The sequence below is a fragment of the Propithecus coquereli genome, unplaced genomic scaffold (assembly GCF_000956105.1).
Source record: "Propithecus coquereli isolate 6110/MARCELLA unplaced genomic scaffold, Pcoq_1.0 Scaffold62, whole genome shotgun sequence".
NCBI lineage: Eukaryota > Metazoa > Chordata > Mammalia > Primates > Indriidae > Propithecus > Propithecus coquereli.
The window spans coordinates 7,887,371-7,911,544 of record NW_012152174.1 but is presented as its reverse complement, the minus strand read 5'-3'; the positions used below and the strand labels follow the sequence as shown (position 1 = coordinate 7,911,544).

Below are 24,174 nucleotides of genomic sequence, written 5' to 3'. Positions count from 1 at the left end.
GGGCAAAAGAGTGAGACTCTGTCTCAAAAAAAAAAAAAGAGAGATAATTAATTAATTAATTTTAAAAAACATGGGGATGGCATGAGAGGGGGGCCACAGAAGGGATTCATGAGGAAGAAGAGATGCAGGGTGAGACTAGGGCAGGACGGCACAGTGTCGCATCTGACCAATGCATCCTTGGCTTTCCTTCAGAGGAGTAGCAGGAGGAAAGAGAGATCAACTGTCACAGTCACAGACACTCAGGCTTGGAAGTAACCTTGGAGGTCATCTACTCTACTCCTCTACCTGGCTGGTGAAGCAATCTGCTAGACAGATCTTCAGCAACATGAATTCATCCAGAACCTCCCTGATTACCTCTATTAGCAGAGGCGTCCTCCTTTAAAAGACAGCCCCATTTCCTTCCTAACCATGAGGAAGGTCCTCTCTATATTGAACTGAAATTCAAGTCTAAGCACAGTAATTGTCAAATTATTTCCACCCTAACCGCTGCCTTTACTCCTTACAGCAAGGAAATAATTTTGTGACGAGATAAACATAGGTTTTTAACTATATTTTCTGTTTCAACAGCCTAGCGGAGACCCCATCACATTGGCTGGCCGACTGTAGCTGAGTTCAGTGCGAGACAGTTACGCAACTTTCCAGTGCTGGCCACACATCTGTTACTGATTATTGTGGAGCATTCAGAAGCGAGAGGCTCTGCTTGAGGCAGCCAGTGATAATCTTTCTCTTCAGTGTGCTCACTCCAAGGGAGTGGAAAACAATGCCAAGACAGGTTGAGTAATGAATGGTCCCTACTTGACTGCATTTGAGAAGTTAAGAGCTTTATTCAGGTTTCTGAAAAAAAATTTGAAATTTGGAATCCACAAAGAAAACAGAAATAGTGCTCTATATGTGGAATTTGGACCACAGGCTCCTGGTCTGAGACCTGTCTGAAAGTCTAATCCACTTCTAGTTGTCATAATTTGATTTTCACATTGAGTTTCGGACATGGGTAGAATCTATTAAGTTAACCATTGTGCTAACTGGTCACTGCTTAAGAGACAGAGAAGGCTGGGATAGGCTTGCCAGGTGACAGCGGCCAAGGCTGACACTCAACAGACGAACTCAGCAAGTGGCGAAAATGCAAACTGAAGCAGACTTTATCCAAACAGGGTTTCAGGGGAAAGGGGAGACTATTTTTGTGGAGAGCACTGAAAGGCATGGATCAGAACTTTTTCCACTTGAATAGGTCAGGTTGCAAAACGTAAGTCACTCAGCCTCTCCTTAAAGAAGAGCTATAGAAATATGTACTAATTCTACAAAGTTGTAGACATCACCAAAATGAATGTATTATCTCAGAAACTGCTAATCTGAACAGTGTGCCGGCTTACCTAAAAAAAGGTAATATAGTATTAAGTCCATAAATTTCCTAGTAGAGACAGAAGAGAGCTAAAATTCACTAACTTTCTCAATCAGAATCTATTTCAACAGATTTTTTACTACTGACTTCAGCAACGCCCCATCATATGCCATTTAATTTTCTCAATTTCAACTAAATACAATCAGCCCAAAACAGACATACAGAAAGAGAGAAATAACAATCTAAATGGGTACATCAGCCACCATTCCACCCAATGACTTTACGCCGCGGAGTAAGCACGACACGGAGCTGCAAGTTTGCTGTTCCCTCCCACCCTCCAGGCTCTGCACGGCCTCACACACTCAGTGCAAACGTTGCGTTTAAGGCTATGTACTGTTTCACAGCAAAATGTCTCTAAAGACAAGCCAACTATGTGATCTGGTCCCAAAGAAACAACAACCTGTTCCAGTGTTGTTTTTTTTTTTTGAGATAGAGTCTCACCCCCAAGCTTGTGGGGGGTGCTCTATATCAGACCCATAGGGAGCAGCTGCTCCTTGTATCTGCTATGCTCTATTCTTTAAAGATCTCTTTACTTCCTATTAGCCAGTCCCCATTATAGATAACATTTCTCTTTTTTAAAACGGTTTGTTTTCTTTTTATTATTATTTTTAATTATGGTAAAATACATAAAACATAAAATCTACTATCTTAATAATGTTTTAAGTGTACAGTTCAGTAGCATTAAGTACATTCACAGCGAAAGGAACACTTATACGCTGTTGGTGGCACTGCAAACTAGTCCAGCCTCTATGGAAAGCAGTACGGAGATACCTCAAAAACTAAAAGTAGACCTACCATTTGATCCAGCAATCCCACTACTCGGTATTTACCCAAAGGAAAAAAAGACATTTTATAAAAAAGACACTTGCACTAGAATGTTTATAGCAGCACAATTCACAAAAAGATGTAGAAACAAACCAAGTGCCCATCAGTACATGAGTGGATTAATAAAATGTGGTATATGCATACCATGGAGTACTACTCAGTCATAAAATAATGGTGAACTAATATCTTCTGTAACAACCTGGATGGAACTTGAGACCATCCTCCTAAATGAAGTATCACAAGAATGGAAAAAAAAACACCACATGTATTCACTATTAAATTGGAACTAAATGATCAATACTCATGTATACATATGCTAGCAAAATTCAACAGAAATCAAGCAGGTGGGAGGGGGAAGAGGGGATAGGTAAAACCACACCTAACAGGTACAGTGTGCACTATCTGGGTGATGGACGCACTTATAACTTTGACTCAAACTGTAGAAAAATAATTCATGTAACCGAAATGTTTGTACCCAGGAAAAAAAGCTTCGATCCACTGAAAGAAAAAAAGTACATTCACATTGTTGTGCAACCATCACCACCATCTATCTCCAGAATTTTTTCATCTTGCAAAACTGGAACTCTATACCCACCTTTCTACTTTCCGTCTCTATGAACTTGACTACTCTAGGTAACTTATATAAGTGAAATTATGGAATATTCGTCCTTTTTTGACTAGCTTATTTCGCTTAACATCCTCAAGGTTTGTCCATGTTCTAACATGTCAGAATTTTCATCCTTTCTAAGGCTGGATGATATTTCATTGTATGTATATTATTGCTTTTTGTTTATCCATTCATTTGTATATGGACACTTGGGTTGCTACCACCTTTTGGCTATTGTGAATAATACTGCTATGAATATGGGTCAACAAATATCTCTTTGAGACCTTTCTTCAATTCTTTTGTGTATATAGCCAGAGTGTAATTGCTAGATCATACAGTAGTTCTATTTTTAATTTTTTGAGGAACTGCCATATTGTTTTCCTAGTTAACACTCCGTTTTAAACTTTCCTATTCAAATTATTGTGTAGTTTATCTCTTGATTGGACCCTGCGGTGCCTAACAGGTATACACATTCCATTAGTAAATGAAGAATGAAATAAAAACATTATTTTTATTATTCAATTTATATGTATTATTTTTTCACATGACGACAAAGTTATTAGTACGTAAATACTTATTAGTTGTTTGGACCTAAGCCCTTAATAAATAGAACTGTTAGGTATTTATTTTATCCTAGAAATGATACGAAAAAAATTACAGAAACACAAAGGGTGCCACAAGCCAAGAACATTTGGGAATCTCTGCTCCAGCTTACATATTCCCAGCTTCCCTGAGTACCTGTCTGCTTAGATGGTTCCTTAGACTTACCCTAAGTAGGGGTATCCCTAGTAAGTTTTTTCTCACTTAGGCATTGGTGGCTAGAAACCTTATGATTATCATTAACTTATGCTGTTCTGTCTCCCCTTATTTCTTTTTTTTTTTTTTTGAGACAGAGTCTCACTGTGTTGCCCGGGCTAGAGTGCCGTGGCGTCATCCTAGCTCACAGCAACCTCAAATTCCTGGGCTCAAACGATCCTCCTGCCTCAGCCTCCCGAGTAGCTGGGACTACAGGCATGCGCCACCATGCCCGGCTAATTTTCTCTATATATTTTTAGTTATTCAATTAATTTCTTTCTAATTTTAGTAGAGACGGGGTCTCGCTCTTGCTCAGGCTGGTTTCGAACTCCTGAGCTCAAACAATCCGTCCGCCTCAGCCTCCCAGAGAGCTAGGATTATAGGCATGAGCCACCGCGCCCGGCCTGTCTCCCCTTATTTCTAATCTCACATCAAAATGTTTCCTGGATAGGCATTTTTTTCCTCCTGTCCTGAGGCTGTCAGTCAAGCCATCATCTCTAGTTGGCATTACCTAACACATTTTAAGCTGGCTTCCCTTAAACAAGACCACAGGTTGAAAATTCAAATGCTCACTGAGGAAATATAATAATTTATATGCGCCACAACAATTGGCTGCCTCAGTCAATTGTGGGCTGCACCCACGGAGGCTGCGCAGACACGACAGCTGTGGGTGAGGCCCCAACCCCAGGATCCAGCTGAAATACCAACCTCTCTCTCCCAAAGAAAGCAACAGCAACGTAAGTAACTGTGAATGACGCTGCTAGAGGCAAAATCATGAATGTGCACCCCCACCCACACAGATATAAGTGGTTAGAAAAGTAATCATTCCGAAACTCTGACACTTGTTTTCATTAACTGGAAATGACTTGAAATGAATCTTACTAAAATCGTGACATCTTGTGCAGCCACAATGTGGGGGCAGCCGCTGCTCGTCTAATTTTTTTCACTGTTACACCCTTTTTTTACTCCTCCCAAAGCCAGACTCAACTGCTCTATAAAGCCTACTGAAGCCCACAGTGGGCCTAAACTTTTACTCTACTTAAAGTTGATAATTTCCATGTTAGTTGTCTTCTGAGGCAGATCCATAAGCTATTTAAAACCTTATGTTTGTTTGTTCTCCTTTCTAGAGAGTATAACACATATTGGGCACTTTGAAGGCATTATATAACTAATAGTCATTTAAGCATCTCATAATATTGAATTATGATAACATCTAAGAATAAGTTTAATTTCTGCCTACCTGAAAAGTACCTTACAAGGAACTATGTACATAAATATCTGTTATCTTCAAAGAAAGAAAGCAAGACAAGAAAATTTGCATTGCATCCGGAGAACTGAGGCTAGTAATCTGCAACAATCCATAAACCTATCAAGTTTGCAAAAATTCTGTCAGAAAAGAAGCCAAGAAGAAAATAATTCTGGCAGCTGCAAACCTTCTGTTTTACAGCATGCACAGAATGGATGCACTTCCTTCAACATCCTCATAAACAGAGAGTGCTGAGCAAATGCAAACATCCCTAGCAGAAGTCCACCGGATTCCAGACTTCAACTAATGGATTGTGCTTATCTTTATAGAGGTACCCTTACGGGCCACCTATCAACCCCACCACAATTGTCTTAGGAACCATTAATAAGATGGATTGAACAAAATTCCATTTCAGTTGATGGAATTTCCAGGGCCAGCAAGATACCAGCAGCAGCTGCCCAACTTTAAAAGAGCGGCAACCTCACTATCTTCAGATTGGAAACTTTGTTTCCTCTAAGTTAAGAACTAACATCCGGCACTGGACCACCTGAATACATATACTAATAAATCCCAGATGGGAATTCCAGACACCTCTTTACTCAAAGCATGAATTTCTCTTAAGTGATAAACATTCTATTAAGCAAGTCTCTCAGGAGTAAGTTTCTCTCCAGAGACCGTTTCCGTTTACAACACGCTGTGTTTTCTAAAGCTAATTTGGGATCCATCATTGCACAACGTGTAATTAATTTTGCCATCTGCTTTTTTAATGGATGAAATTAATCTGTGAATGTAAAAAGGTAGCACCTTGGTTGTCTAAAATGTCTTGTTATCTGGGCCAGAAGAAGAAAAAAGTATACCACTTGACCACAGGCCCAAATTCTGAATCAGCAACCCAGTATAGTACCAAACAATTTATATGATTATATTAAGCTATGTCTTAATATCATCAGCAATAACAAGTATAATTTATGAAGAAGCACCTGCTACATCCTAGGTGTTATGTTAGGCACATTTTAGAACACATCTCTACTCTCACTATATCTCAGCAAGGAGATGTTTTCTAGCTCATGAAGTGTTTCTGCACACATTGTCACCAGTCCTTATAACAACCCTGTAGAGAAGAAATCTTGGGTGTTACTGACCCCATTTGCTTCTGATAAGGATACAGACCCTCAGAAAAATTAAGTGGCTGGCCCATGGTCACCTACCTAGGACTGAGTGTGGGCTGAGACTAAATGTGGGTCTTCTGACTTCATTCCATGCTATTTTTTCCCTACACTACAGTATCTCTGGTTGAGCAGAGTACAGATTATTGTATTAATACTCCAAGGCAAATCCCTCTTATGCCTCAAGCGAATAGGGAATAAGAGCAGTAAGGGAGGTCAGAGGGCAAAGCTGACTGGGAGGCTCTGAGCTTGGCTGAATTGGGGAAAGAGGGAGCCAGACATTAATAGAAAAGAGGAAGTCCAGAGGAGGAAGAGGTGCCGCCTAGGGGGAAGGCGAGGAGTTCCACTTCACACATCTGAGTCTGAGGTCTGAGCTGGGCAACTGATGTGGGGTGAGCTTGAGCTCCTCTGTCGGATCTATTTCCCAGTTAACCAGAGTTCTCCCAGGGAGTGCCAGGGCTCCTATAAAGCTCACAGTCTTTGATGAAAATATTTCTAAAACAGATTACATAGAGTATCTACTCTTTACTACACAAAAGCTTTAGAACATACCTTTTTTTTTTGATGAAGTAGATTATTAATTAATCACACCGTCCTATATCATAGACACAAACCTACTTCTTTGCTCATTCAACCTGCCTAATAAAGTTGTCCTTTTTCATTCTTTACACCCACTCAACAATTTCTGCACAATTTCAAGAGGCAAGAAGAAGCATGTGATCAAGATTTCATATTCCTTTTAGGTGCTCTAGAAAGCCTGTCCTAATACATAGTAGAGCTACAAAATAGATGTAACTCCCTTACTATAGCAGAGTTATGTAAGAGGAGGGACATTGGGTTCTGAAAGCTGAAAAGCGAAATTGTAAAATTTCATTTAAATTGTTAAAATTACATTTAAAATTCCTTAAATGACCCAGAAAGTTCAGTGTTGTCTATACACAATACCATCTTGGAGCCTGTGGAGGCCTCCTGGGAACAGGACTTTTAAAAGGCAAATATGTCTGGGAGGCTGTGGTCCAAGGCCATTTTTGCTGGCTATAAGTAGGTCTCAGGAACCAAAGAGAGCACACAGCTCTTCTTAAAATTGAAGGTGTTTATGCCCGAGGTAAAACCGAACTCTACTTGGATAAGAGATGTGCTTATGTATACAAAGCAAAGAACAACACAATGACTCTTGGTGGCAAACCAAACAAAACCAGAGCAATCCGGGGAAGGTAACTTGGGTCCGTGGAAACAGTAATGTGGTTCGTGCCAAATTCCAAAGCAACCTTCCTGTAAGACCCATTGGACACAAAATCCGTGTGATGCTGTACCCCTCAAAGATTTAAACTAATGAAAAATAAATAAATAAAAGTGAATATGTGTTCTTGAAAAAAAAATACTATATTAGTTACTCTAACTCTTAGTCTGTGTTTCTCTATAGGTGTCAATCAGATATTCAAGTTCTTCTTCCACTTGCCTGGTCTCCGGAACAACGTGATTCCCACTCTGTTGATGGTCAGAAACTTTAAAATTCGTACACTCCATACATTTTATCAACAGATAGCCATGCAACATAAGCAACAAGTTACTGCCTGGTAATGAAGTGGCTGAATATGAATGGCCAGGATTTCCTGACCATCGTCTTCTCGGGGCCAGATGTCATTTTTTATGGCGGCATCTACTATCCCCTCTATAGCTTCTAATTGCAGGTCCAAGGGGCCTAGGGAGAACCAAAGATCGCGGAGGAAACCAGGGATTCACCGTCTGCTTGAGAGGAAGCTTCAGATGTCACTGTTCAGATGTCATCTTTGTTTATGTATTTCTTCATTCCGCAAACATTTATGGAGCACCTACTATGTGTGGGCATAAGGCAAATGGTGAGGATACAACAGCCATGGTATCTGCCCTTGTAGAGCCAGTCAGGAGTGGGGGGTGGGGAGGAGTTGGGGAAGGATACATGTACATACTAATTAAAATATAGTATGAGAAGTTCATTAGCAGAAAAGCAGGAGGTGCTATGAAAGCTCATAGAAGTACCTCCATCAGATCTGGAGCAGGCAGTCATGGAATTATGCCAGCAAAGGAAGGGGAGGGGCAGGAGAAAAGAAGGAAGATGGAACCAGGTAGAGAAATAACTGGTCAGAAAGGAAGGCTAAAGAAAAGACCAATGGCTACTGATGGTTAGGTAGCCACCAGGGATCCTTCCAGGAGGAGGACTTGGTACCATGCCTAGAGATAGAAGCCAAATTGCAAGGGATTCGAGAATAAGCCAATGTTAAGAAAGTAGAGAAAGCACTGGTGGACTGTTCATTCAAGAGGCTTTTCCAAAAGAAGGCAGTTGAAAGAGGACCCTGAGGAGAAAGCATTATCAAAAACCACGAGCTTAGCAAAGTTTTAATTATATGGCTTTGAGAAAGAAATATTTAAATTCCCGTAATTCTCCCTCTGGCCAGCACCAGACACAGGGAAGCTGGGTGCCATCAATCTCTTACAAAAATACATTTGCAAGAATTTACATGGACTCTGACATAAGTTTGAATACTGTAAAATAAAAATAAGGATAAACTCAAAACTCCCTTCGTGCTCAGCAACCGGTGCTGGTCCAGCAGGTCGAACCTAAAGCAGGCACCTGGGAAGCTCCCAAGACCCAAATTATCCTCTTAGTAGTAAAGGAAATACTCTCATTAGAGAGGTGGTTCTTTGGGTTAAACTTTGCCTGATTTCTGTTCTACCATCAGGTTCTTTTAAAAATACAAGTCCCTTGGAGGAAAGGCCCGTGATGACTATCATCTAAGTGTAAGTGAATTCACTCGTTTCTTTGTTCCTTCCCAGCAGAGGTGAAGTCTACAGAGCACCCTAGGTAGGAAGCAGAGATGCAAAAATTAACACTGTGAAGAGGGTTGGGAAGAGAATGAACACAACCCTGTCCTACTCCCAGTTCTGCCCTGGCCACTTAACCCCTGCCTGCCTAAGACCAAGAAAAGGCAAAGAAGATTGAATATCCCCAGTAGACAACTTGCAAAGCAGAAATGCAAGTTTCAAATGTTTGGGGTTCCTTATCCTCAGTGATGCAAATTTTTTAAATGATGCAAAATACTCAAAACTGTTTTGATTTAGATTTCCATCTCTGCTTCTCTAAAGTGATTCAGTCTCCAAAAGCCAGGAACCAATAAATGACTCTCAATGAGGATATGATTTCTTTTGAGGTATTTCCACTTTGTGGGTGAAAATTATGGTAACTCTTGTATCCCAGAGATAGACAGTATTCTAATCTAGGGTAAGCGCTGAAATCAATTATAAAAACAAAACTATAAAAGGCTCACATCTATAAAATCTCGTATCTCTGACAGTGCGCGAAACATAGCAACGATAGGTGAAGTCAGTTAGCTCATAGCCCAAAGCTCATAAACTGGTAGCCTTAGGTCTGAATCCAGCTCACAGGGGAGTTTTCTTTGGCCAGAGAAGTTTTATCTTTCATCTGAACTTCCATGCCTTTAGATGGGACCTGTGCTCTCTAAGTTTGCCACAGGCCTCATGACTCTCAATTGTTTACACACAGCACTATTTACACATTCACATTACTCATCTGGTTCCTGTAGGCATTTGAGTTTGGGACCATTGATTTCTACAGACTAACATTAAAAACAAATTAAAAAATTAAATTAAAAGGCAACCTCTCTCCTAGTGGAGTTCTAGTGCTAACCGTTTCAGAGCAGAGCACGGGTGGGTTATTGAGCAATAGGATCACTAAAAAAACAATAACCACAGCAGTGTGCAACACCACTGTAATCGGACTCTTAAAAAAACAGAAGGCCAAAAACACCAATGAGGCCCACCAGTCCTGGATAAAAGGTAACGATGGCTTTGAAACCACTTTTTAAGAGAAGTACGAGTCACTGTCTGAGCTTGCTTCGTGTGCACTGCTTCCATAACATCCCTGATATCCGCACGTCCCAGAACACAAGCCTGGCAGCCAATATCCAATTCTGGTTTGGCAAAAGGAACAAGCCCTCTATTCAGTGAGCTCTGGCCATAAATGTCCTACCTGTGATATCCAACTAATAACACTACTTGCAGCAATTCACACCGGTGCTCAGCCAGTCCGGCCACTTGGTGGCTATTTAAGACATTTGTAGCACACGCTATAGAAACTGTGCCATCCCCTGTCTGTTGGAATGTCCTGACATGGAGAGCTTAAGTCCCCACCCATACCCGCTCCTCAGTTCCACATGACACTTCCTACCACACCCTGCACAGAACCCGAGAATCAGAAAGCTAACGCTCAAGGAAGGTTTTGATTCCTCAAACTTGTGTCATGAATGAGAAAATAAGCCCAGCAAGTTGAAACAGCACATCCAAAGGCTCATCATACGAGTATCTTAACTGGAATGAGAACTAAATCTCCAAGATCTCCGCTGTGGCCTCCGGAGCGCAGGGCTCCTCTCCAGCTGCCAGCCTCCTGGGGCACAGCGTGCCCTCGGGCACCGTGGTCCCCTGCGGCCTGGCCCAGGCTTCCTGGATCCGATTCCTGTGACCCACGTGGGCTGCCTAGCTCTCACTCAGTTCCTCGGGAGGGTTTGGGTTGAAGCCCACAGAGCAAAGGGCTCCTCTGCTCTGGCTGGCCCTCTGTGCATGTATTTCCCTCAGGGATGTGGCAGGGAAGACTGGCTGGTTGGGGACAAGGCTCTGGAGCTTGGAATCTTATAACCCAGCCACAGATTTCATCTAAAAGATAACGGGTACCTCCTCTGCCCCAACTGACTTGCCGCAAAGTGGCGTTTTCTCGACTCCCTGTGCCTTTCACTCTCTCACCAGCCCCCTGAATGTTGCCCCCCCTTCCCCTGCCCTCGACAGCCATCCTCCTGGAGGACTAATCTAGAGAAAATTCAGTAAAACTCCATATAACTGATTGCACTATTTTATTTGTGTGTAGCTTCAAAAGCTTTACATTATCCAGAGCCCGTTTATTTCAATTAAAATAGATAAAATAATCAAATATGGTGATTAAGGTCATAGCTATAAAATGTAAGGCCATTCTTTGCAGGAACATATGGGCTTATTATACAGTTTTCAAAGAAAAATTATGTTGGACTTCAGTGTTTGATAGGGACATATAATTACCATTAGTCGAAGACCTGTCTATAATTAATTTTCTCTACTTCTTATTCTCATTGTTCAATGCTTACCAGACCACGTCTACAGTACCTTAGGGATGCTTTATCGACTTTTGAGAATTTCCCATTGTGATCTGCAGTGCTACTGTGGGTCACAAAATCTGTGCTTTAGCTCTCCCCGACAGCATCTGACAGTTTCAGCGGGGTTTGGCAGTCGCATTTGCACGGCCCCATCGCCTTGCCACAGAGTGACTGGTTTAGGCAACCCAAGCTTGAGCCAATCATCACAGCAATAAACTCGTCATTGAAACATTTGGCAGGCGCTTCTGGAAAAGGTCACTCCCTCCTCTGACAGAGCCAGCAGAAGCCAGTGCTCTTGCTCCTTCTGGATGGTGTGTGGTGGGTATGAAGTCTAGAATTGCTGCAGAATTTTGCTACCATGAGGGAAGCCAGTTCAGGACGAAGATCAACCACAGAAGGAAGATTGGAAAGAAAATGGGTTCTCGACATCACTGAACTGCTAAATCAAACTTTGTTCCAGTTATGTGAGCCAATAAAAAATTTTCTTTTGTATGAACCAGTCTAACCTAAGGTTTCTCTGTCTTATAGAGTAAAAGCCACAAGTGATGGAATATGCCGGGCCTCTGAGAAGGAGTAGTGCCTGAAAATTCCTAACTCCTGCTGGCTTTACCACATTCCCAACACCTAAAGGACCGTGGGTGAAGCAGCCCAAGGATGCCCAGATGACCAAGCCCTCTGCCCCATCTCTTCAAGCCTGTTGTCCACCAAAGGCCAGAGGCTAGCCTGGAAGCCCCCTCTCCAGCAGGGTGAGTCTGGCCTGTCTGATGACAGTGACAGCAGAGAGCTGAGTCCCCAGGCTGGGGAAGAGTGGGTGGTGCTGAGAAGCCTCTGTGGCACAGACGGGGTGGGGGCCTGGGAGGAGGACCCATCTCTCAGCGTCCTCCTCCACTCACGGCTTCGTGCCGGCGCACCTCCCTGACGGGGCTTCCTGATGGGCCCCGTGTGGGAATATCCTGTCACAATGAGGGTGGCTGCCTCCCCGACGGGGGCAGAAAGGGCAAGACTTGTAGGGTGGGACGAGGTGCAGGAAGCTGTGTTTGTATCAAAGCTCCAGGAGTGAGGTCAGGTCTGCCTCAGAATTTCTCCCAGGAGTTGAAGATACCGTGAGGAGCTCAGCGGCCCTTGCGGTGAAGGGTAGAAACTCAAGAGTTGGCAGGAGAAAGGGCAAGTCAGCCATGGAGAGCACTGGTCTATTAAGATCAGGCCAGATTTTTGCCTTGGAATGTGTCCAAAGTCCACTCCAGGCTCAACACACAGCAACTGCATTTGTGCACTTCCACCTGGCAGCTGAAACACTGAATCCCAAGAGAATGACTTTCTGGAAGCTGGGGAAATCAGCTAGGGTTTGAATTAGCCTCTCTTCGGCGGCACCTTTAACTGAGCGCTCTCACGCTCCACCTCCCACGTGCAGCAAGCGCGCGTGATGCGCCTGCTCAGACGGGACGCCGGAACTGCAGCGACGGTTCCTGTCAAGTTCTCTTAGGGCCTGCCGCTCGTGGCAGCCCCCACATTAATTCCTGCATTTCTGCATGTGCTCTGCTGTCCCATTGGTCCTAAGGTTTGATAATGCGATCTCCTCCAGCAAGTACTGATTTTTAGGTTCTCACCAAAACCAGCTCAGAGAGCTCCCCCAGGAGCAACATTCTCCTAAAAAAAGAAACCAAAAGACCACAGAAGTCTGTGCCCTCGGGCTCTGGTGACAGGCAGAGAACTTTACTGAAAAAAGAATTGATTCCAAAAAATACAAATCAATGCTAACCCTAATAGTCCAAGCTGATGGGATTTCAGAGCTCATTTTTATAGACAATATATAAAGATGAACATAGAAATCACCTTCGTTAGCAAAAAAAAAAAAGTGCTATACCAACAAATATAAACGCACGGTATGATGACGATGTAAATCTCGCACTATCTGTAACGGGAACTCAGCTTTAAGAGGAAGGAAAGAGTGTGGCAAGAGAGAGTTCAGGATGAGTTCCCCTCACAAGTTGCAAACGCTTCGTGTCACTTTGTCCACTGGATATGGGCCATGAGATGATTAAACAAGAGGAGACGACGCAAGTGACAGCACAAAGTCACTTTTTCTATACTTGGCACTGGTCTGACCTTCATCACAAAGTGGAATCAGAGGATTTGGCCTGTGTCCAGAGGACACCGGTCATAAGATCTAAAGGAGATGGAAGGAAAAAAGAAAAAAAAAGATTTGAGCTGGTTCAAAGTAAAGCAAGAAGACAAAGAGTATCGGCCAAAAATTGTCCAGGTTAAGCTGTGTTCGGTGACAACAAGTTTGTACTCTCTCCTCAACTGGTAATCCTGTTTTCAAACTCATTTTAAATAACATTTAATACTCTCTTACTAACTATCATGGTGAGGGTATGATACTGAGAATTGTGATCAAATACCTTAGGACTGTAGAAATTTTATCTTATGTTAATTATATCCAAATAGCTTAAAAATGAATGCAGACAGGGAACAGGAGAGACTTTAGGAGACTGTAGGTTCTCGTACTTAACAGCTGAAGAACAGAGGAAGATCAAACCCAAAGGATTGATCTCCATACCAAAACGAAGGAAAGCAATAGTCAGCAGAGTATTCCTCTGAGATAAGAGGCCTGATCCTTTCTGTGCTTGTCACGGGGCCTCTAAAGGCCGGCAGGGGAACAGGCAGGGTGAGCCGCGCTGAAACATGGCTGCTGGAAGAGCCCACGGCACGTTGCTTCCTCTCAGACCACCACACTTGGAGGTCTGTGCCTGCGTGTGGTCACGCATCCCACCGGGCAGGCAGGGTGGCAGGGAGAGTGCTGGAGCCAGGACGCAGGTCTCCATCCCAGCTCTAGCACTATAAAGCTGGCTGACCACGGACACCTTCCTTAATTTCCTTGACCTGAGTTTCATCTGTAAAACGAGAAGATTTGACTTGATCAAATCACTTCCCATCCCATGCCCATACAAGGCAAATTCATTCCAATTGTCCACAAGGCCCCCACAGTCTGGTCCCTACCTACCTCTCTGACTCCTCTGTCCCCCTCCCATCAGCCTCCTTGCTGTTTCTGGAACATACCAGGCCCATTCCCCACCTCAGGGCCTGTGCAGCTGCTTGCCCTCTGTCTGGAATATTCTGCAGAGTATCCACATCTGGCTTCCTCACACCTCTCAGGTGAGTCTAATATCACATTCTCAGTGAGAATTTACTCACAATTGCAACCACCATTACCGACACCCCACCAAGCAATCCCAATATCCCTCTTCAGCTTAAAATTGTTTTTTTCTATAGGTTGGTGCAAAAGTAATTTCAGTTTTAGCATTGTTGACATTTGCCTTTTGATATTGGAATAGATTCTTAAATAAATGTGGTTATGTTATACATCATTTTAATGTGCATTTCTCGTTTTATTTTTTTTTGCTAATGATTTATTACTTGCTGTTTATTTTATATTTATTTGAGACTATGGAAATGATGTTAGACAAAAAGCAAATTTGAGCGATTTTCTTATTCGAGTTCAAAATGGGTCATAAAGCAGCAGAGACAACTCGCAACATCAACACCACATTTGGCCCGGGAACTGCTAACAAACATACACTGCAGTGGTGGTTCAAGAAGTTTTGCAAAGGAGACGAGAGCCTTGAAGATGAGGAGCGCAGTGGCCGGCCATCAGAAGTTGACAATGACCAATTGAGAGCAATCATCGAAGCTGATCCTCTTACAACTACGACAGAAGTTGCCAAAGAACTCAACGTCGACCATTCTACGGTCTGGCATTTGAAGCAAACTGGAAAGGTGAAAAGCTCAAATAAGTGAGTGCCTGTCATTTTGAAGTGTCGTCGTCTTTTTTTGTACGCAACAACATCGAACCATTTCTCGAACAGATTGTGACATGCAAAGAAAAGTGGATGGTATACAACTGGTGATGACCAGCTCAGTGGTTGGACCAAGAGGCTCCAAAGCACTTCCCAAAGCCAAACTTACACCAGGAAAAGGTCATGGCCGCTGTTCGGTGATCTGCTGCCGGTCTGATCCACGACAGCTTTCGGAATCCCAGCATTCCATCCAAGAAGTGTGCTTAGCGAATCGATGAGATGCACTGAAAACTGCGACGCCTGCAGCCGCAGTGGTCAACAGAAAGGGCCCGATTCTTCTCCACGACAGCGCCTGACCCACGTGGCACAACCAACGCTTCAGAAGTTGAACAAATTGGCCTACAAAGTTTTGCCTCATCCGCCATATTCACCTGACCTCTCACCAATCAAGTATCACTTCTTTGAGCATCTCCACAACTTTCTGCAGGGAAAGTGTTTCCACAACCAGCAGGATGCACAAAATGCTTTCCAAGAGTTCATCAAATCCCGAAGCATGGATTTTTACACTACAGGAATAAACAAACTTATTTCTCGTTGGCAAAAATGTGTTGATTGTAATGGTTCCTATTTTGAGCAATAAAGATGTGTTTGAGCCTAGTTATAACGATTTAAAAGTCACAGTCGGAAACCGCAATTACTTTTGCACCAACCTAATACTATTTATTTGTTGCTTGTAAGCTCTCCAAGAGCAGGGATTTCTCCTGCTTTGTTTACTGCTGTATCCTCAGTCCCTGGAAGAATGCCTGAGACACTACAGCAATTCAGTGAATACTTGCAGAATGGCTGTGCGCAGGGATGAGTGGCAGGGAGGGCAGACCTTGCAGTGTCCGAGGTCTGAGGTCTGTGGACTGTGGTGCCTATGGTCAGAGGGCTCTCTCTGCCACCAGGATGGACTCTCTAACCTCATGAAAACAAGCCAAGCCAAGTGAATCATAAAGGGCCCAGGGCTGTATGTGGTATGCTTTCACTCTGCTGCAAAACTTCTCAAGCGCTGCTTCCTGCACACTCCTGAGCTGACGGCCATGTACACCCTGCACTCTCAGCAAACAGTTAAGACTGTGGTGTCCAAACATCTATGAGAAATTCTTCATATTGGCATTCAGCTCCACATTTCTAGAGTCTAAATTAATATAATTTGGGGGGAGCATAGTTACATCCATCGCCTCTCTAATTTGTCATTTAAAATCCCTGGGGAAAAGAGAAATAAGTTTCCCTACTGCCAAGATACCACGCTATCATTTATCCTGAAGTGCCTTTCCACGTGCATTTCAGCCAGTTCCACTAGATGGCAACATGGTCAGGATATGCTGGTATCTGAGAGAGGAATTCACCAGGAACACAGAGCAGAGAAGCCCAAGGGCCACTAGACCACTCTGGTTCTCTGCTTGGCCTCACCCCCAGCCTCCCCTTCACTTCTAGCCTGGCTGTTTTCAAACTGCTCTCAAACCATTCATGCTTACCCCATGAACGCATAGGACTTAATCACTCCAGCCTTGGAAGCTTTACATATACGTCTTTCTGCCAAAGTATGTTATTTACTCTCCCTTTGGAACTCTACCCAAAACTCACTTCTTCCACAAAACCTTCCCAAGCAAACCTGGCTCTGATTCCAACTGTATATATGCCATGATATACAGTCACAGACACATAACCGATTTTACATATTGGATTGAGTGTGTGTGTGTGTGTGTGTATATAGAGAGAGTGAGAGACGGAGAGAGAGACAGAATCACATGTACAGCTTTGGGCATCCGGTAGACAAATGTGCATTTAATATAAATGATGTACAGGTAAGCACATTTTATACAAGAGAAGTCATGACTCTCTGAAATAGTATTCATTGGCTGCCAAGGGTCCAATTAATAGGCCAAGAGACTAGATATACCAACACCCAACTATGTCTTCCAATTTCTAGTTTTTTCCTAGCATTCAATTTAAGCTCCACAAAGTCTTTTGAGCATAAAAATTTTAGACAAACTTAAGCAAATATTATGAATCAACTTGGACAAAAGTATGTACAATGTAACTTTAAAGGCTATTTAAAATGCTCTCTTTATTTCGATCCTTGATAACTTTTTAATTTGTCTTAAAAATAAAATTAAGTCTACTTGTAGAAGCAGTAAGTATGCCTAAAATCGAGCCCAAGAGATTATTCTAAAAGTACAAAAGGCTTTATATATAAGGTAAAATTGCTTTTTGGCTGGTAAATGGCAACAGTAACATTCTGACAATTTCCCAATGGGAGAACAGAAATAAATACTCATGTGTTTACTGGGCATCCCACGGTGTTACCATCACTACAGACCACTGGGAACCAGAGGTGTCCTACAGTTAATAAGTGCATGGAAAATGTAAAAAAGAAATTTTGGTTAAAAAAGCTATCCCCATTTCTGAAACATTTAAATCCTTCACTTGTTTACAAATGAAACATGCAAACTTCAGATGCCATTTTTTCCACCCACAATACTCATAGCTCCCTCAGCTTAACACTGCCTCCCCACACCCAGGGCCACGGCGAACGAAAAGCAGTGATTTGTTGACACAACCACGCTAAAGCCACAGCCAGATATGATTCTCTTGTAGACAGCAACACCGTGTTACTTAGTCACCTGAATACTCCGCCAGATTCCAACAAAGATATTACATCCAAAACATTCTGAAGGCAGTTTTAACTCACCAAGTTTTAGCATTTTCTTCCCGTACTCAGTCAGAAGGACAATTTCACAGAGTCTTGGTTGAGTCATACAGACTTGAGGAACATACGCAGCCACCCTGTTGATACGTTCACTGTGGAACCTGTATCACCTTCGGGAGACTCAGTCCTGCCCAAGAATAATTTAAAATAATTTATACCATCCTCTTGAAAAATCCACCACAAGCTTACCAAACAAATGCACAGAAGGCACTGGTCAACAACAGTCACTTTAAAAGTTGTCTTGCTTGTTATTCTGGGAGCTGGGTTTCGTCACTTGTAGAGGAATACATTATGTAGTCTTTAGTTGTGAGCCCAGAGAGGTCTCCACATCCACAATAGGGACAGACTGGTTGCTGCCCGCACTTGCTACCCATAAACCACGACTATGTAAAAACACAGGATTATCTGTGATAGGCAAACAGGAGATATTTTCAAAATCAAGCAGAAACAGGAAGTCTAACGTCTCAACATGCTGGACAAAAGCAGATACTTTTTCAAAAATGTTAAAAAGGGAGTGGCCCCATTCACAGGTGCCTGAAAGAAAAAAAAACACAACACCTCATTCCTACCTGGCCAGTATAAACATGAATGTCTATTAATAATAAGTATTGCTTAGAGGTGTTCTTGTTCTCAGGAAAACTAGAGAACACAGTTTGGACAACACTGCTACTTAAAATCATTAGCCTTTTGCTTTTGAACAGAATACAGGGTTTTTATAAAGAATGTAAGTGTGAGTATATCCAGCACACACAATACACATAGGTATAGCCGGGCATGGTGGCGAATGCCTGTAGTCCCAGCTACTTGGGAGGCTGAGGCAGGAGGATTGCTTGAGCCCAGGAGTTTGAGGTTGCTGTGAGCTAGGCTAATGCCACGGCACTCTAGCCTGGGCAACACAGTGAGACTCTGTCTCGGAAAAAAAAAAAAAAATACACATAGGTATACAATACACATAGGTATACAATACACATATGCATATATATTTAATACAATCTATTTGTCTCTTTAGGAGCTTATTTATTGGCCTGGGCATTTGGTGGTAACTGCCACCCACAAATCTTTCCCTTACCACCTCCAACAGGTAAGATTTTGCCAGTCCACTTCAAGCACACCACTTCTGTGACCTTTTCCTGAATGACCACAGTTAAGTACGTATAATCTCAGCCTCTTCCTTAACCCCAAGGGCACCTCACTTGAACTTTCTTCGTAACATTTTCTCACTATCGTCCTTATATTATAAGGACTTGTATATCTATCTTACTCTCCACTTCATGGTAAGCTTCTTGATTTTATTTTTATACTGTGTAGCAATAATACCCTGCCTTGAGCCTACCAGGCACCCAGCAAAAAAGATACCAAGTGCAACGTAACAGACAAGCTCTCTGAAGTTTGCTAGGCCTGGTTCAAATTCTGTTTACACCACTTTTCTGGTTTTGTAGACTTGCAAGTTATTTAACCTCCCTGAGCAATTCTGCACTTCTGTAAAATGAGAATAACATCATCAACGTCATAGAATTGCTATCAAGATTTAAAGAGAACCACGGGAAGCAAATAACTTACTGCCTGATATACAGCAAGTTCTCAAGCAGTAATGAGCATTACTATTGACCTGAATTAAAATCAAATACCTACTACTAACTTGGGGAGGAGGATGAAAGAGATACCAAATCGGCATCAATTTACAAACATATCTGTACATTTCTTTAGCCTACATTATCATGTGACTACTCATAGAGGTGTGAAGTTTGTACCTTTCATGTTATCTCCCCAAATTCTAACTGGCCCTTAATACTATAAAAACTTCTTCAGGGACTAAGGGTCAAAGAAGATGTCAAAAGAAAATTCTTCCTTGGAGTACAGGATTCTAAATCACAAGGACTTCCCAAGCCTTGATGCATTGGTAATTCCAAGCGTAAGTTACAAAGAGCAGAAATGTTACATCTAAACAGCGAGACCGGCCTCTCACGTTTCCCTAAAATGTGGCCTCAGTGGCGGCTGCATGGCTAGCTAGGTGGCCACCAGGAAAGACTCTGTCCACTTCTTCTGCGGGAGGACGGAGCAGCACAGTGAACCTGTGGGAAGAGAAGGCTAGAGGAGGAATCCTGCAGCCCCACGCGAAAGCAACTGCCAACCTGGCCGCGGAGCCCCCATCACGAGCCAGGCCCAGTAGGTGAGGCTCCTGTAGGGTCCCGACACCAGGCCAGGGCAGAGGAGGCTGTATATAACAGCCTCAGGTATCAAATGGACACCTCCAACCCAGCAGGACATTCCTGATTTTGAACAGAGTTCTCCAACAATGGGAGAACAAAAAGCAAAGCACCTGGATGGCATTTCCTTAAGATACTCCAGTTCTCTTGCTTAAGACCAGAACGCCCAGGTCATCCACACGCGGATCTATTCAGAGTTTGCCATTTAGAGCAGTCCTAGCAGTTGGCATAATCTGCTCACCAGATTCATTTGGGAAAAAAGAAGCGTCACAGACAGAGACTAAAGAACAAGGAGATTCTCAAGTAACTATTTTTGGAGTGGTCAAACCTCACAGAATAGCCTTATGTAAAAAAAAAATAGCTAACTCTCCTCAGTTGCCTTTGTAGGTATGAATAGGTTCGGCGCTTCCCCGCTTCCCTAGGACTTGTGAGTTAGACACTGGGCAGATTCGAGGATCAACAACCGTGATGGTCGCCAATGCAGACGCATCGCCCGCGCTCTGAGGCATCGAGAGGAGAGCACGCAGCCAGCACTACCAGCCCTAGAAACCCTGCCCGGTGGCCTAGTAGCGGAGAAATCTGTCCAGACCTGGCTTTGTTAAGGCGATCTGCACTCAGGAATACAGGTGGCTCTCAGTCCTTTGTCTTGGCGAGCACAGCCCTGCAGCGGAAGCACAGGCCACTCAGCACTGCCAGTCATCGAGGCGCTCCGGTGCGTCACAGTGATACTAAAACGCCGTCATTAGGGGTCTGGGGCCATCTTATCTGGTATTTCTTCTCCATCTCCACAACCACATGAGGGTGGCCATGAGAAAACCAGATCCTCCGTCCCTGTGTGCGTGCACTGCACGTTATCTAGGCATCTCAGAACGAGGCACTATCGCTGAAACCATTTCACTCTCCCCACACCCAGGGAGAGCGCGTGGCGATCCCAGTTTCCAGCAAGAGTGGCAGAGCAAGAGAGGACAGCAGCACATTGAACAGGGCCCTGTGCAACGGGGCAGGGCTGAGAAAAGAGGCCAGGAGGCCTAACCCCTACCCTCCCAGAACAAGCTCCAGACACACACTCTCCCTGGCCTAGTTTCACCAACTACTTACTACGTGCCCCAAGAAAAATATTTCCTTTACAGCCACCCACATCCTTACCAGCAGCACATTCAACAAAAACATCACATGCGTGATGAGATTTGTGCCTGCACGAAAAAGATACTTCATTTGTTTATTTCATCTAATTCTGTAGCCTCAGACAAAACTGGAAACATCTACAAAACACCTTGCCCTTTATGCTTTGGCATTCCCAAGACGTCCCCTAATCCCTACCGCACAATACCATGACTGCCAAGATCAATTTCATTTTCTTTCTGTGCAACCCACCTCTCCTCCCAGCAGTCCTCTCTGGGCTCTGCTCTTCTGCCTGGGTCCCACCCACACCAACTCTTTCCATGGTCTCCCTAAAACCACGGCCCCAACCAGAGCTCCCTTCTCTCTGCCCCTCTTCTCTTCTTCAAGGACAAAGGAGTCAGGAAACAGGGAGGAAGGCAGGCTGAGAGGGAATTATTCCAGGAGACTCAGTGCCTGAGACTGGCAACATGCTTGGAAGTGTTTTCCAGATGCTCTCACAGAGTGGACAGTCAGGCTGCCCCTCTCACCTGCGGGAGGGCTTGCTCGGCACAGGAGTCCACGGTCCACATCTAGACAGGGCTGGGGAGGCCCCACTGCTAAGCACCTGCCAGATGCCCACAGTGTGCACGATACTCTCCCTATGTGTCACTGGTCCTCACCAAAACCCTGGGATGTGGGCACCATCATCCCCAGGTCACAGGTGAGGAAACTGAGCTTCAAAAGTTAACATACCTGTTCAATAGAATGCTGGGACATGAATCTAGGTATACCTCACTCCAAATCTGTTGGCTTTTTTCTCTTCATATCATATCATATCACAAATGTGTCCACGATTCACCACACAGAAAATACAAAGAGCGGACTGTACGAAAAATAAAAGAACACCAGGCAACCCACCTGCCAAGGCCAGGTACGGAGGTAAGTTAAGCCGTGCGAACAGGTGCTGCTGGCGGCCAGCGCTGGGGTGGAGACGTCTCAGGTCTGTCATCAGGGCAGCTGCTGTTCACAGCCTCCCACCCAGACAGGCCGCACAGAATGTAAGTGTGGGAAAGTGGGTGGCCTGTCCATCATGTAGCATGTGTTTTAAGTATAAATTTTATAAAAGTGTTATTCTTAGAAGCAAGAAAAGAAGATTGTGTTCTAGCTGCTCTCTTAGTCACACATCTTCAGTGTTGGCGAGACCTCTGATCCCACCCAACCTCAGCCGTCCAAGGAGGCCGTGAAAGGCACACCCAAACCCCGCCGCGAGCGTAAGCAGCACAGCTGCGGTGCTCACTGGGTCCAGGCTTCCAGAATGAACATCTAGGCCTTTCTTCCTATGATTCATGCTCGAATCTCTCTTCACACTTGCACCACCAATGAAAACAATAAATCAGCATTTAGAAAGCAAAGAAACCCTGAGTGCCGGCTGCAATAAATACGCTGGCACTTGAATGTGGTTTATTCTCTACTGAACTGAACATAAACAGAGGCCTGACATTTTATAGCATTCTTCCATCACAAAAACTCATGTAAAACTGAACATGATCCCTAGTAATAAAATACTAAACTAATTAAACTCTCAATTTGCCAAGAAAAACTATCCAATTGTAGAGTGAACTTCTCTATAAATTTCTAGAATTTCTGGTTAATAAGGCAACATCTGATATTTCCCAAGCTGAATTCCTCATCCTCCATCGCCAACCTGTTGTTTTTCTCTCCCTGTTTAACCTCTCCAGCTCCCATCACCACCTTGTCACTCAGCCATCACTATCCTCCCGGGGTTTGGGTGGTCACTCATTCACCAAGTTCTGCAGTCTTCTCATCTGGGCTCTCCCCTTCTCATTTCCACTCGGATTCTGTCAAACCCTTTGCTTTTACGGTGACAGAAAAGACAACATTCCAGAGAATGCCAGCAAAGCAGGTCTATTCTCCATTCCTTCTCTAGAGGACAGAGAGCTTTGTCATTATGTAGTTTTACCCACATCGTTATTTTCAAACCTAAATTAAAAAATAATAATAATTTTCATTACCTTTTCAATTTAGAGAGCAATCAGAAATTACATCGTGTCCTTTGAATCCCACCCCCGAAGAAAAGCACACGTCATTTTTGAATGTTTGCGGGGGAAGGATGACGTGTCGCCGGTTCTGGGCCTCATCCCGTCTGTCCCCTGGGCCCACGTGTGCGTGCACGGTCAACACACTTCCTCCGCCCATCCTCCTCAGTCCAACGACATGAACAAATTTACCCAACGACAGGGCTGACGGCAAAACAGGCGCCTTCCCAGCGGGGACTGGAGCAGACACGTCCAACAGACGATGTCTCACCCCCTCGAAAGGGGTCAGAGCCCATCTTCCCCTTCCACTAATGGCGTCCTACTCTGGCAGAGGAGGAAGCCGGGCCACGGGAGCCCCAAGCCTATGGGGCTTACACCCTTACAGCTGTCCTGTGGCATACATTTCTGTCTCCCTGCCTCTATCTTCTTGTCCCCGAAGGCCCTTCAGGACGAAGGAGGACACATGGGCTAGTTCAATCTGGAAAATGCTCACTAATTCAGTAAAGGGGTGGCCAAAACTAAATTCACAAGCTTCCTCATCCCTAAACAGCTTCTATTCTGCGCTTTCCCATCGGTCATGCGGACCGAAGCCTCAGTGTCATCGTGGGCCCCACTCCCTCCCCTCCCCACCTCCAAAGTGCCCCTTCCGCCTTCCTCTCATTCCAGCCCCATCCTCCCAACCTCCTCCAGCCCCAGCCTCTGGCCTGAACTTCCTGCTCCTCTCACCCAGGTGCCCTCGTGGCACCTCTTCTCAAAGCACAGCTCCATCTACCACCGGAACGTCCCCATCTGTGCCTAGAACTGAGTCTAAAAAGTGCTTCCACATCCTCGCTAACCATGAGCTCTCTGACGAGGCACGTATGATGCTTCCCTGCTGCTCACGGACACGAACGTCAGCACAGGGGTCAGGGCGGTCCCAGCTGCCCCGCTGCGCTTACCACTGTTCTGCCTCTGGGCCTCTGCTCACCCACCTTCCTCACCCTCGGATCCTTTCCACCATCATCAGCTGCAAAACGCTGAGCTCAGACAAAGGGGACATTTC

The 24,174-nt window shown here is 44.2% G+C and overlaps 1 protein-coding gene and 1 pseudogene across 2 annotated transcripts in view; one reads left to right on the top strand and one right to left on the bottom strand.

The window, feature by feature from the left end:
• TNFAIP8 (tumor necrosis factor, alpha-induced protein 8) overlaps window positions 1-24,174 on the bottom strand; it is a 119,373-nt gene that overhangs the window by 49,040 nt on the left and 46,159 nt on the right. The window contains exon 1 of one of the 2 annotated variants that reach the window (XM_012659555.1): window positions 17,750-18,206. The exons of the other annotated variant lie outside the window; for it this stretch is intronic. Within the exon in view, the coding sequence (XP_012515009.1) occupies window positions 17,750-17,816 (67 nt within the window). The 5' untranslated portion in view covers window positions 17,817-18,206. Of the gene's footprint in view, window positions 1-17,749; window positions 18,207-24,174 lie in introns of those variants that run through there. 2 annotated transcript variants of the gene reach the window in all.
• On the top strand, window positions 7,036-7,366 carry LOC105822559 (annotated as a pseudogene).